The sequence below is a fragment of the Aristolochia californica genome, unplaced genomic scaffold (genome assembly GCF_029961685.1).
Source record: "Aristolochia californica isolate CCGP_79_NKW_82.1479 unplaced genomic scaffold, dmAriCali1.0.hap1 SCAF_5, whole genome shotgun sequence".
NCBI classification, from domain to species: domain Eukaryota; kingdom Viridiplantae; phylum Streptophyta; class Magnoliopsida; order Piperales; family Aristolochiaceae; genus Aristolochia; species Aristolochia californica.
In genome coordinates, this window is record NW_027182214.1 from 3,367,815 (window position 1) to 3,382,866 (window position 15,052).

General features: G+C 35.3%; 1 protein-coding gene across 1 annotated transcript; it reads left to right on the forward strand.

Annotated features, from left to right (window-relative positions):
- Positions 1-690: 690 nt before the first annotated feature.
- LOC137965976 (adenylosuccinate synthetase 2, chloroplastic-like) lies at positions 691-4,445 on the forward strand. The gene is made up of 5 exons (XM_068812397.1): positions 691-771; positions 1,937-2,300; positions 2,473-3,165; positions 3,589-3,900; positions 4,041-4,445. The coding sequence occupies exons 2-5, from the start codon at positions 1,986-1,988 to the stop codon at positions 4,209-4,211; spliced, it is 1,491 nt and encodes a 496-aa protein (XP_068668498.1). The 5' UTR covers positions 691-771; positions 1,937-1,985; the 3' UTR covers positions 4,212-4,445.
- Positions 4,446-15,052: the final 10,607 nt, after the last annotated feature.

Here is a 15,052-nt window from a genome sequence, read left to right on the forward strand (position 1 = left end):
ATGTTCTCTCACTTTGGAAGGGATTATGTTCTAAATATGTGCTCTTGATCCTCTTTCCTAAAAGTTTAAAAAGAAAAAAAGAGAAAGAAAATGTTTGCATTATATGATTAGTCGGCGTATGACTTATAGAAGGAAAATTCATTCTTTAGAAGATCCTTAAGATTGATTGAGATCTTTTATTTTTTTTGTATAGTTTTACATACATTGATCTTCTCATTGGATTGTATCCCACGTGAGACAAAATTAGAAAACCTTACCAAAAATATTTTTAAGAAAAAAAGGCAATAAAGGTTGAATCTTCTGATCAATAGATGGCGCCAAATAACTAGAAGGAAAAATTTTTCTTTAAAGGATTTTCAAGATATTCGAAATTTTTTTTTGGTATGATTATTGATTACCTCCCTTAATTATTTCCTTGCCTAAATTAATTAAGGCAAGTCAAAGATTAAGATTAAGACACTGTAGGAAGGTTTTATTTTTTATTTTTGGCATGATTAATTGTTGAAAAATTCCCTGTTCTACAGTATCCAATAGTTGGATTTTAGTGAAAGGAACGAGCTCACCGTTATGACGGCGCAAAAGGATCGTATAAATGCCACCTGTTACAAAAGTTACAGACCTATGTAGAATTTTTAACGGATTTTCGACTCTCCACTCTCTACTCCAGTGGTTGTTTATGTTCTGAGTGAGGCGGAGAGTTGGTGCTCTCCGGCCGCTGCAAACCCTTTGTGCGGTATCTTTGCTTCTTCAGTTCACCGTCTCTCTAACCAGGTATTACTGAAAACATAAACTTTATTTTATCTTCTTCTGGGCGCCTTGGACGGTTCACGAACATAAACAATGTGAAGTCACAGGTCTATTATAACTTTTTATTTTGTTTTATTTGGGTTTCTGGGTTTTCTATGCTTTGTTTTATTCTGCAGCAATGGGTGTCAATTTTTTTCGTTTGTTTTTTTTTTCTTTCTAGTTGATTTTCTGCGAAAGATCATTTTTTCTCTCTTACTGAAAGTTGGTACTTCTCTATATGTCGCCTTTTTGGTTTGTGTTTTTATTACTGTGCTAAAGTTTTGATTTTTGTAAGAATCTTTCCATTTCGAACTGTTAAAAAAAAAGATTAATTCTAGATGCTCTTGGTGGTTGGTCTGTGATCAGGATTTAAATGGATTCGTCTATTTAAGCCTTTTGGATGGAATTTCTGTATACCCGATGAAATATCTGTACAAAAAAAAATACATAGCTGATGTGTATAATTCTGATGTTAGAACGAGTTTCACTTTCTCTATCTTAATGACTAAGCTAAAAGTTACGATTAGTTCAGTCTGAAGATTACATTTTCATATTTCCTCATTGCCACTTGAGTGATTACTCTGTGCTGAGAGTGAGGAAATATGTCAATAGAAGCTTAAAAGAACCAAGTGGAGTTGGCATACGCTTATGGAACTGTGTATGATTTCCATCTGAAACAATCAATTCAGTTGTTTATAATGTGAAGTCAAACACCATTATATAATGGGATAGGTCTGTATCGGGCCAGATTAATCTGCATCGTCTTGCCAATGCCCTCAAGTTAACATAGTAACAGATGTTTCTTTGCTTGTAACTATATTATACATCTACTTGTGTGTAGGATTTTTTCGCTTGATAAAGGGTTTGGCTTCTTTTATTCCCAGTTTGTTTTTTTAAAGCAAATCAATGAACCTCCATTCCTGTGGCTCTCTTTTGGTTAACCAGTGCATGAACACTTTGATCTAGAACAGTATTTTTATCTTGGACTAGTCTTCACTGAGATAGGAATCTGAGAACTCTCTTATAGTTATTGTTATTTCATCCAGTAGTGGATAAACAGGAGCCGAATATTGCAATTGGAGATTGTTATCACATAGATCTTTCAGTATGTTTTCGGAAATTTCAGGTCATTGATCTTTTGGTTCTACAGAGTTTCAAATTTTCCTCCCCATTCTCCTTCACGGTTACTACCAGGCACTATGAGCCTCTCAGGCCTACAACTTGAATGTAGCCGTCTTCCTGTTTCTCTGCAGAGCATAAATACCAGAGTGTTTGTTCACCAAATTGGTGGTTTTAGATGCATCAGCAAGCATACAAAACTGTCTAGGAGCTATGTATCTGCTGCTTCACCTGCTTCTCCAGCACTGGTGACAAAAGAGAGTAATGACCTACTTGAACGAGTGGAGTCACTGAGTCAAGTCTCAGGTGTCTTGGGTTGTCAGTGGGGAGATGAAGGGAAAGGGAAACTTGTCGATATTCTGGCCCAACATTTTGATGTTGTTGCCCGTTGTCAGGTAAGTCATCCTTTATTTTATTTTTGTACATTTTTTTCTGAATTAATTTTTTTGCCATGCTGATTATTTTAATTGGGCCGCAACAACCTGCAAATTAAACTTTTTAAAGTTGTATACATCAATTTCCTGATTGAGATTCATTTTCTTAAAAACTTTTTCTTCTTGACTTAAGGGTGGAGCTAATGCTGGACATACCATCTATAACTCTGAGGGCAAGAAATTTGCTCTGCATCTTGTCCCCTCTGGAATTCTTAATGAGGACACTCTTTGTGTGATTGGAAATGGGGTAGTGGTACACCTTCCAAGCTTATTCAAAGAAATTGATGGTCTCAAATCTAATGGAGTCTCATGCCATGGAAGAATTCTGGTCTCTGATCGGGCACATTTGTTGTTTGATTTTCACCAAGTGGTAGATGGACTTCGTGAATCTGAGCTGGCTAAATCTTTCATTGGTACAACCAAGAGAGGCATTGGTCCATGTTATTCAAGCAAGGTGATTCGAAATGGCATTAGAGTTTGTGACCTGAGGCACATGGATACCTTTCCCGACAAACTAGATAATTTGTTATCAGATGCAGCGTTAAGGTTCAAGGGGTTTAATTATACTCCTGACATACTCAGGGATGAAGTTGAGAAGTATAAAAGATTTGCTCAGAGGTTGGAACCTTTCATTGCTGACACGGTGCATGTGATGAATGAATCTATATTGCAGAAGAAGAAAATATTAGTGGAAGGTGGTCAGGCAACCATGCTTGATATTGACTTTGGTACTTACCCATTTGTGACTTCTTCAAGTCCTTCTGCTGGTGGAATTTGCACTGGCCTTGGTATCGCTCCAAGAACCCTGGGTGATCTGATTGGTGTAGTAAGTAAAATTACTTTTTGAGTACTTTCAACAGTTTGAATTATTTAAATTTTGTGGAATGGCATAAATGGGGTCAATGTTGTTGGAAACCTGACAAAACTGCCTTTGATAGATAAGGGAAAAGGCATGCCATAGGCAACTAGTCAGATATCCCCTTACTAGACAAAATGGTCATTGGTGCTCAATTGGGAAAAAAAAAAAAAGTCTAAGAATTCACCTTCAACTGGTAAAAACAATCAGTTGCACATGGGTGCTGTTTTTGGACCGAGTTATCCCCATTGAGGCCTCTCACAGCAGTTCAGGCTGCTTGCATGTTTATCACAGGTCACATGCCAAGAAGTTATATCTGATGTTGGGCATTCTTCATGGAGGTTACTCTTTTTTAGCAAACTGCATGTCTCATTCTGGCTTTTTTTCTTTCAGGTAAAAGCATATACTACAAGAGTTGGTTCAGGCCCCTTTCCAACAGAGATTTTAGGGGAAAGTGGGGACCTACTTAGGGTTGCTGGCATGGAGTTCGGTACGACTACTGGGCGTCCTAGACGTTGTGGCTGGCTTGACATTGTTGCACTGAAATACTGCTGTGAGATCAATGGATTCTCATCTCTCAACCTAACCAAACTCGATGTTCTTTCTGAACTTCCGGAAATTAAGTTGGGAGTTGCCTACAGGCAAATCGATGGTGAAGTACTTGAATCATTTCCAGCTGATCTCCATGTTCTGGAAAACGTACAGGCAAGTGTCTGTGCATTCAGAAGTTGCACACTCTTTACTATTAATGGGTTCAGTGAAATTCTGATTAGTGGGATTATTTCTCAGTTTTCATCTTAGAGCTCTGTGAATATTTTCACCAATGGTTGTCTTGTATTAATCAGGTTGCTTATGAAGATGTACCTGGTTGGCAGACCGATATCTCCTCCATCAGAAACTACAGGGACTTACCTCTTGCAGCTCGCCAATACATTGAAAAGATAGAAGAACTTGTGGGCATTCCCATTCATTATATCGGGGTTGGACCAGGCCGTGATGCTCTTATTGTCAAATAAATAATCATCATTCAAAGTCACTGTTATCGTCTTCAGGGAACGGTGCTGTCGATAAATTTTATCCATTGGTTTTACCCCATTGCATGAGTTTTTTTAGTTTCAGATTCAGGTTGGGTGATAATATTATTTTTTGTTATACCTGGACGGCAGAATGTTTGTTGCTTCAATATTCACAGTGAAGTTTGGTGGAATTTTACTAGTTGCTTGCAGTCACCATGAACACCTTACTTTCAACTCCGTTGTTGCCTTGCATTATCACGCCTGGTCAGAGTGCCCACCCTGTCTTCCTTACCTTCCCCGTCCTTTTTGTCGTCCGCCCCTTTTCCACTTTTCACTGCAGATAAGAGCCTCATCTGCTCTATCATAGGAGGGAGCTTCTCTGTCAAAGTTGAAGAGCTCACTACTCTCTGTAAAAGCAGAGAAAGCAAAAAAAAGAGGGTCTTCTTAAAAAGGCACGAGATCACCAAGAAAGAGACTAAATTTAAAGAGGTTTTTATTTTAAAATGAGTTTCAGTGAGAGAGTAAAAGTCTCTTGAAGTTGCAATTTCTTGTTTCTAGCTTATTGACATTGGAAGATTTTATTAGACAAATCGTTTGTTTGATGAACATCGCTTAAATAGCTACTCGCTAATTTTGTTTAAAAACTTTAATCGGAAATTCTTTATAATGTCATACTTTTTACTCTTAAGTTTGGTTTTTGTTCCAAATTAGCATGCTTAAAGTTGGCAAGTTCTTAAGTTTGAAATTGTTTCCTGTTTTTAAATTTCTTTTCTAGCAAGTAGAACTAGATTTTAAAAAGTTTTAATTAAAGTTGTTAAAATACAAGTTCAGGGGTATTTTGGTTATTTTTCATATTTTTTCACATTAAATTGTTCTCTTATAGTATGACTAATTAGATAGAGAATGTTTTATTTTATCTCTAGTTAAATTTTAATTCAATTTAGGCATGTATTTTAGGAGATATAATTTTGAGAATTGAGGGGTATTTTTGTCCTTTTGTATAAAGAAGCTGGAAGGGCATTTTTGGCTCAGATTTGAAGGCAACAAAGCTCCTCTGCCAGAATTTTTTTCTTCTATTTTTTCCCCAAATTACATATTTTCATGGTGTCAGAGCAATAATGCAAGCCTTGAGCAAGTTTTTTTGGATTTTGTTGATCTTCTCTCTATTTTCAGCACTCTCGTTGAAGATTTTTTCTAGATTTCTAGACTGGTAGGGTAAAAATTCTAATTTTCCTTGCCTATCTTAGCCTATTGGCTAATGATTACTACTTCTATTTGATTGATTATTGGGATTTATAATTGTTTGATGATTCCAATTTGAGAAAATTTCTCAAATTTGCCTATCTCATATATCGAATGCTTGCATCATCATCCATATAACCTACATATTTTTAGATTTTTTGTAATTAGGTAATTTTTTAATCAATTTATGGTCTTAATTACTTAAATGGATCACTATTGGTTCAAAATTGAGTGAATTGGGAGTTGAATTGCCCTAATTGAATTCGGTGTGGGGTCCACTTGACTGTTCTAGTATAGAAATTTGGGGAAAGTGTTTTCCTTTAGTTAATTGCCGCTATAGTGTATTGAATTGTAGTGTTTTGTGATATTTAATAGTTGATTCCAACACATGGGTTGTTGTCCAAGGGATTGTTGAAAGCTCATATGTGAAATTATCTCAGTGCATTCAGATAACTACGATCCCATTGAATGGATTAAATTATTGTCGAAAGCTCAGATGCTCAGTCTATTCAGATAACTATGACCCTGTTGAATAGATTAAATTATGTAAACTAGCCCAGATAAGTTTTGATATATTTGAGGACCAGAAAAATGGAAAAATATATAACCAAAATACCCTTAGACTTGTATTTTAACAAATGTTTATTTCTTAGGAGAAATAATAGGAGAGAAAGTTTTGTCTAATAGCATTTTGTATAATTGATCAGGTCCAAGAGTAAGTCTATTGTTCAACATATTGGATGATCAATCATGCTAAACAAGTTGATCGATCATACTTTGTGATGAAGGTTTGTTCATGTTTGTTGCATTTTGGATTATCAATCATAAACTAAGTAGACGATCAATCTTTTTTTTTTTTTTGCAATATATACTGTTAAGTTGTAAGTATGATACATGCCAACTTTAAGTGAATGAAAGGTTCTAAAATATTTGAATAACCTCGAAAAACATGGTTTTAGAAAACATCGTATGTCCTATTCTCTAAAACATACATTTACCTAAGAATCAAAATCCAGATGGTTATCGTCCTAAGAAGCTAGAGTTCTTGACAATTCTCTAATTGACTTAGACTCTAGGACTTTAATTCTTCATTCTTCCTCTTAGGTGCTTCTACAAAGTGAGTTGTCACTTCATTTGGCTCGAGGCTTTTGCGTTAGATTTGCGAGTTCTTCCTCATAGATATCGTAGTTGAATCACTTGAAGTAAATACATATGAAATGCTTTGAGTTACAAATTATCAACTTAGATTAAGTTGTTTTGTCATGAAAATTTGAGACTGAATCAACTTAGGTCAACACTCGCTTCATTTTTCAATCACCACCAAGCTGATTTCATGGTTTATCAGTTGCAATCATAATGATAGTATCTGAGTTGATTTTTTGGTTTATCATCTCTAGTTAATTTATCTTAGTGTAGATTTTCTAAGATTTTGTTGGACCTTACATACTTAAGTGAGAGGTTGGTAAGACGACCAAAAAGGTTGTCCACCTCAACCAATTGACCAATTACGAACAAGGGCTTTGCAAAAAACTTAACCCCGATTTCTTTAGTAGATACAAGTAAAATTGACAAATCATAGATTAATTGATGCCTACTTCAGGGTTCGTAGATCAAAGATGCCAAAATTTATAACTTATAGATTTAGGACAAAAATACCTCCGGTTTCTGTTTGCCATATTATTATGGTTGGACTCTTACTTTTGTATTCCAATCATCCATTATATGATTGAATATTATGTTACACACTACAATGATACTATGTTCAGTAGTAAAGAATAACTTTGTTACATTGTAGTGGAATCCGATGTTATGCATCTCCATATTCTTATATTAATAAATGGTTGTGGTTCATAAGAGTATGGTAGATTTCTAGTTTGGCTATCTTAAATTGCATCAATAACATAGTCTACTACATAAAGTAAAAATAGTGTTTATTACTCTTATTTTAGTCAAACATTGTGTCATTGGCTATAAAATAATAGGTTACCTACCCAAATAACAAAGTAGTGACACTAAACCACATTATGCCTACTATCGACATAGAAGAATAATTTTCATTGTTTGGTAATGATACCGTATATAAATACATAATAATACTAGTCGGACATTGTGTCATTTGTTATAAAATAATAGGTTACCCACCCAAATAACAAAGTAGTGACACTAAGGGGGGGTTAGTCAACAAATTGAAAATTTGATCTTCATCTTCATCTTTATCTTCATCTTTATCTTAATCTTAATCTCATGCATCTACATGATCTTCATCTTCGAAATAGGTGTTAGTGTAGACAAGTTCATGTTCGAAATCTTCGAAGTAGGGTGTTAGTGTGGACAAGTTCATCTTCATCTTCATCTTCGAAATTTAAAATCATTGATTTTATTAATTATAAAAATGAGTTAATTAAACCAAGTGTTTGAGCTAACAATATTTTAATTACCACTATTAAATCATTAATACAATAGAGTAAATAAAAAATAAATATGATTAATGAATAAAAATTATTATATTAATAACATAAGATAGATTTTTTACATGGTATTAATTAATAATATATTTTCACAAAATTAAAAGTAATTAATTAATCAAATGCATACTTTAATTATATTTTATTTACCAGAGACTTAAATATGAAGTTTAATATAGTAATAAAATTGATATAGTACTGGGTTGCTGGGTTGCGACAGGCGCTGAACCAGCGCCACATTAATTTTTTCCTAACTTAGGAAAATAAAATTTTCCAACAGTGTCTTCTTCCCACAGCACTGAAAAAACAGAGATCACGACGAACAGAGAAAATCAATCCAGGCAGCTAATCAAACTCCAACCAAATTTATGGAGCATATCAATACGGCTTGTCCTCAAGCTCGAAAGTAGGGTCCGTATGCCAACGTCTCCACTTGTGCCCAAGTAGCATCCACAATAGCTATGTCCATCCTCTGAACGCCCAAAACTGGAGCTTATTTTATTTATATTTATTATTATTATTTTTTTAGTTGGCCCTGTCCGAGTTGGCCTGGGTTGACTCGGTTCAGTAAGCCCGGTTCGGCGTGCGACTCAGCGTATTGCACTAATTAAATTTTCCTAATTTAGAAAAATTGTAATCGGAAGCCTTCTTCCTCCTTCTACGGAAATTTCACCGACGGGTCATTTGCCGCTGTGTTGCCGAGACGGAGGTTGAGCGGAGATGTCGCTGATAGAGTCTCCTGCTTCTCTGGTGGTGAATCGCAGCCCGTTGGGGCTTCGCAGCTTGGAGAGTTTCCAAGACAGAGGGCTCTCGAAAACCTGTTAAGCTCTGTTTCTCAACCCCTCGGAAAAGAGAACCCTTGCGAAAATTTCCGTTGATGGAGTCTCTTGCATCTCCGGTGGCGATTAGTAGTTCGTTGGGGCTTCGCCGCTTGGAGAGTTTCCATGACAGAGGGTGGGAGAGAGGGAGGAAAAAAGAGAAACGAGGACGCGCGAGAGAGGGGGGTGCGAGGAGAGAGAAGGGAAAAGGAAGCGTCGCATGTCCTTCATCTCAAAGAAGATAAAATATGGCTTTCTTTGAGACGAAGGATTTTAAACCGTGGAGATGGACCGCTTCATCCCCTGCATCCAGATGAAATGTTATATGCGCTCCACTAACGACTTCATCTGTTGAAAGGCGTCATGCGGTTGAAGATCATCTCGGACTTCAAGTTGACTAACCCCCCCAAACCACACTATGCCTGCTATCGACATAGAAGAATAATTTTCATTGTTTGGTAATGATACTATGTATAAATACATATAATACTATATTAGACAGTAAAGGATGAAGTGGAATACTATATTTAGTATTGTCAAAGTACTATGTTATCAAATACTTGTGGTTCACAAGAGTACAAAAGATTCTAGTTTGTATGTTATTATAGTTCCACGTCATGTTATATACTACGTTCTTGATTCTTATGAAGACAGTACTAAGCTAGAATCTATCGTACTCTTGTGAACCACAAGTATTTGATAACATAGGATTACGGTACATAACATAGTATTTCATTATAGGTAATATAGTATCATATTAATGCATAACATAGCATCCAATGACAAGAATCATAAATTTAACATCCCTTATATAATTAGTTAGCTATGGTAGATTTCACTAGTGTTGGTATGAGTTGTCTTCCGAGAAATCAGAGGAAACCTTCATGGTTATCCTCGGAGAGATTATAGGAGAAAATCTTGTAAATGTATGCATAGTCATAGATAGACTTCTATGTATATAGATAAGGATCGGTGTAAATGAGTGAGACGAGATATACGAAAGAAAATTTATCTCTAGTGAAAGTTATCAACTAGTGGGTAGTTAGGGGAAGGAATGAAGTGACAGATTCTAATATGAGTGATTTACATCCACCAAATGAGTAGTAGGTGAGATCGGAACTCGGAAAGAATGGCAAGACAAGCACTTAGTACAAACTGGCACCCAGAATTGGGTTCGTATCTGACAGTGGAACCCAGAAGCTTTTTCCATCTTTCAGAGACTGCTAGAGCCACACAGTGAGTTATGTTGGTTGTTGGGAGCCAGGAAGTTGTTCGAAATAATATGGAGAATGACTGGTTTTTAAGGTTGAGAGTGATTCGAGCTTCATGGTCACCTCCAGGCTGTCTACGACAAAATTTCCAGTTGTTCACCACCCTTCCTTCATCCTTAGACATCTGAAACCTCTGCAAAAGCTTCTGCCGTGAAAATTGATGGCAATCTTGATCCAACAAAGCCACTGTCGTTGGAAAGGCCGTCCCAAGGCCTGCATTAGGGCTTGAATGGAGTTGGTAGGAAACTTGAAAGGCCCTCACGAAACTTTCTGTTTAATCTGCTACCTCCATTAAACGCTTAGGCACCCAACTCAGGAGAAGAAGCTTTCTTTTTACTCATAATTCTGAAAGAAATCCACGTGAAATGTTTCTTTACAGAAGACCCAGATCTTCCTTATTAGCTTTTGTGCAAAGCCTGTACTGATTCATTGCATTTGGAAGTGGGAACCCAGACGGTGGTTGCCCATACAAGGAAGAACCTTCTTAGATTTCTCATGGCTGTACCCACGTCTCAACCACAAACCAGTCAGGTCTCGGAAGAACTTAACGTCCTTCACTCATTGGTTTTGATGTGGAAAAGACGTGAAAAGGTGAGATGACTAGAACCTTCTTTCTGAGTGCATTGAACCAAATTCTAGATCAACTTGTTCGCCTTGAGATGATTCTTTATATGCTCAGATGATTTGATTTTTCAGGCCTTCTTTAATTTTTTCTTTAATCTTCTTCATTTGTGCAAGTTTTCCATATAGAAAAACAGCACCCAGATTGTTTAGTTCCTGAGGAATTTAAGAGTTATTTCTTTTGGTTTTCAAATTTCTGGTGCACAGATTGTTTAGTTTTGATCGTCTTTTTTAGAAGATTCCCATATCAATTATGAAGAATGCCAACGAAAACCTAACATGAAATAATTGGAACCACCCATATAACTTGGTGGGCGTACTTGCAGCAAATGTGTTCACACTGCAGATAAGACCTAACATTAAGTACTGTTGTGGCAAGCATTATAATGTCTTCTCATTTACTGAAGAAAAGAGAACACTAACAGCTCCTCTGCCAGTCACAAAATCAATTGGAGGAAAAGTAGTTTTTCTTCTGCTCCTGCTAAGATGATAGAATGGTCATGATAGAGTTGATTATAAAAGACATTCAGGGACAAGGTTATCGGTCATAGGCTCTCTTGTCATCTGGTATAATCGATGGTTCTGCTGTTTCTGCTACATATCTTGATTGATGTTGTAGAAGAGGATAAAAGCCATTGAAGAGCTCAGTAATGAACATGAACGTATTTCTTTATGTTATCTGTTGCAGACAGGTGTGGTGCAGACGGAAAGCAGTAATGAGTAAGGTATGTCTCTGTACAGGCTTTGCTGGGCAAGTTGTTGTGGACAAACCCTATTCCATTTCAGTCTCTTTACGTGAAACACATCAAGCATCTACACTCAAAAAGGTTTTGAAAATGGGCACTGAAGACACCATTTGACCTCACTAGTTTAGCTTATCCTTTGTCTCTTTTCCCACACGACGTTGAATGAAATGGGGCAGCTGATGATCCTCGTTAGTTAATATATTTTCTTCATTTTCTTCAGCTGTGCTTCTGCACTCTGCAACTCTCAGTGAAATGATTATCCCTCCTGATCTATCTCGTGAAGAGTCGCACAGAAACCCCTTAACAGAAAAAGGAAAACGAAAACGATGATCAAAATTTTGTGCAGACCTTTGAAGTGGAGGGACCCGTCTATTATTTAGAGAAAAAATAGGCAAAAAGCTGAAGAAGCAGGATTAGAGAAGCAGCCGACCAGACAGCATGGCTTTGAAACTGTCTTCCAGTCCCCTAGGATGAAAGGAAGAGATGGGTGCTTGTGTGTTCTGAATGATTTCATTCAAATCAAATCCTATTGCCTGTAGAATATAGAATTTTAGAGAGTGTGTAGGATTTCTATCTACAATTCTAAATAATAATTCTTATTAATGTTAATTAAAAAAATTATTATCATAATTGTATGGGTGATTATGGTATTAATCATTTAAATTTATTGCAATTGATGAATCTCACATAATAAATGGCTTATTATTATCATGAATAACATAAAACATAAAAAAATAGAAAAAAATTAAAATTTTATATATAATACTATAGAAATTGTAAAAAAAATTAAAGTCACTAATTAGACATTATTATTTTAATTTAAATAATAAAATTTTGTTATTTTACTTAAAAAGAAATATAATTTTAAATTATTATTTAAATGACTATGTATAATATTTTTATAATTTTATTTTTTAAAATAAAATAGAAAAGGTGGTGGGCAAGCCTACCTCCTTCCTCAATTGGGAAGACTTGGTTGCTCTCCTCCAAACAAAAAAGAAAAGGGGGAAGGGGATCCCAATTGTTTTTTACCCAAATCAGCTAACAATCAACATTTTTGATCCTTCTTGATTAAAAAAATGAAGTGAAAAAATTCTCGACTTTGCATATATGTAGAAATAGCAATCCTCTTTTATAGGTCAATTTTACCCATTTACCCTTTTTTATTTACTTTTTATTAAATGAAAAAAAAATAGAACATAAATTCTTATCCGATTAGTCATTCAGGTATTTTTACCTTATTACCTGTGTACCATTTATTAAATATATCGCAAATGGGCAATCACTATTTTGTACCCGATTACCTATTTATTGATAACTCAATTGAATATGAAATTAATTGTGTACATTTTTATTTGAGTAAATGTATATTTGAGATAAAACATGATTCAAGTACCTTTTTTTCTATGGATTTGTAATATTTCATTTAAAAAAAATTCTACATTAAAATGACATTATTCATTGCTTTGTTGTATAGATAAATATGATTTTTATACTTTAATGATTTTATAAATTTTAAGTTATTTTTGTTATTATTTCATTTATTTACCCACTACCTATTTTGTCATTCAATAAATAGGTAAATAAGTGATATGTAGAATAATTTATTCTATTTACGATAATATTATATACCAATATACTGTGTATAAATAAAATAATATATGGAATAAGTTATTCTATTCCATTTGTATATCACCTTTTACACACCTACCCCTTCTTCCCTGAGTTTTAGGGTCTGTTTGGAACCTCATGGAGAAGAAAAGAAAATGAGAATTTAACTATTATTATTCCTAAAAATAGTTAGTCAAAATGAGAATCCGACCATTATCTCATTTTCACTAACTATTTTTGGGAATAATAATGGTAAAAAAAAATTATTTTCTTTTCTAGGGGTTCCAAACAACAATGGTTTGTCTTCTTCATGCTGAGATACTTCCTACTTTCTTAGTAGATAGTTCTTTATTGGATGTAGAAACTTTTTATGGTTTGTCTTCCTTGCCTGAAAGACACTCGGAAACATCTTGGCACTTTTAGAAAAAAATGTTTGCATTTACCAATGGGATCATAGAACTCGTCTCAAGAACTTTCAAATTGCAACATATTATCTGAATTTAATCGCTTTTGTGCTTGCTCAATCCAATAATTGACAGATAGCAGCCACCTCTTCATCACATTCATTCTATCACTTCTGCTCTGAGCTTTCAACAAACTTCACAATGGAATCAAAGCGAAGAACTTATCTCAATTGGAAGTAAAGACGGTGAGCTTTAGAAGAATAAAATAGTATAAACCATTGTCTTAAGTAAGCTTTATGTGTAAGTCTTCCATGAATGTACTCTCTCATCAATGTTCTCCCTCAATCTTCTCAATAAATGGTTTTTTTCCTTTAAAAAACACTCGAGAAGATAGAGAAAACATGGTGAGTATAAATCAGAGGAAGATGGAAACTTGGGTTGCCATTGTCATTTATCTGCTTCAGTCGCGGAGGAGAAGTGATGAAGAAAGACAACATAGATTGATAAGACTGAGAATTGTGAAAACACAAGAGAAAAGGCCGTTATGCTTCCAAAGAGGAGATTGACGGGGAACCTTGAAGAGTTGGCTCTGTGGTGTCTTGGATTGAGTGTCTATGCCATCCATAGCGTCCTATGGTAAAGGAATTTGCATGTTCGACCAAGTTAATCCTTCGCACTGCCTAGTTGAGTAGAAATGGGTGTCCTCAAATAAAGAAACATAAGCTAAGATATACTTGGATCAAAGTTCTTATATCCCTTTTGAAATCTAGAATAACCATGAAATATACATTTAATAGATTGTGGTCATAATTCATTCTTAGTAGGTGCATCCAAAATCCTTGAGAGGAGTAAAAAATAATTTTACATTTGACTATAAGTCACATGGAGCAATTTTCTGTCCATGGACCAAACAAGGCATCCGATTAATTAGAAATGTAGTTGTAACAATTGCTTCCCACCAAAATCAATTTGGAACAGGCGGACGAATGAGAAAAGTTCTAGCAATATCAAGAATGTGCCTATTCTTCGGTTTGATGAGTAATACCATGAGAGCAATAAAAGTCATGAAAGAGTATTCTTTAGCACTATCTGATATCGAAGTATGGATAGAAGAACCACATTGATTTTTCACCTTACTTAAAAACTCTTGAATGTGTTGAATACTCCAAATTTGAAAAGGAAGATGAATTACTTGACATGTGTGTCGAAGCACTAGAATCCAAGACCCCTGAGGGAGACGAAGAAGTTAAAAATACAGACATACTTGCTTAGGCTAGGCAAGAGTGGCAACACTTGTAGAAGAAGATGAAGGGAATTTTCTCTTGGGTATAAGTAACACGCAATCAAGAGCGTCTATCTCGAGTTCCATCTCATTTCTCAAGATGGACGGTCACTTAAAATGACACTTTTCAAATGGGGCCCACAAAACTTACTAATTGTGAGCCCGATCGTAGGATCAGATGAGAAATTCGCGGGGATTCCGTGCAGGCGCATATACTCCTATATATACATAAAGGGCCTTCGGGCACTAAAAGGCGGCGGCTCCGAAATTAGGCTTTTGTAAATTCGAAACTTCGAATCCGATAAAATAAAATAAAAATAAAAATAAAAACACAAACACAACAAGTCTCTCTCTCTCTCTCTCTAACCTTCCCATCTGCCA

Coding starts and splice junctions, on each gene's coding strand:
- LOC137965976 (XM_068812397.1), top strand. CDS start 1,986: ATGAGCCTCTCAGGCCTACAACTTGAATGTAGCCGTCTTCCTGTTTCT. Junction 2,301..2,472: donor ATGTTGTTGCCCGTTGTCAG/GTAAGTCATCCT, acceptor TCTTGACTTAAG/GGTGGAGCTAATGCTGGACA. Junction 3,166..3,588: donor TGGGTGATCTGATTGGTGTA/GTAAGTAAAATT, acceptor TTTTTCTTTCAG/GTAAAAGCATATACTACAAG.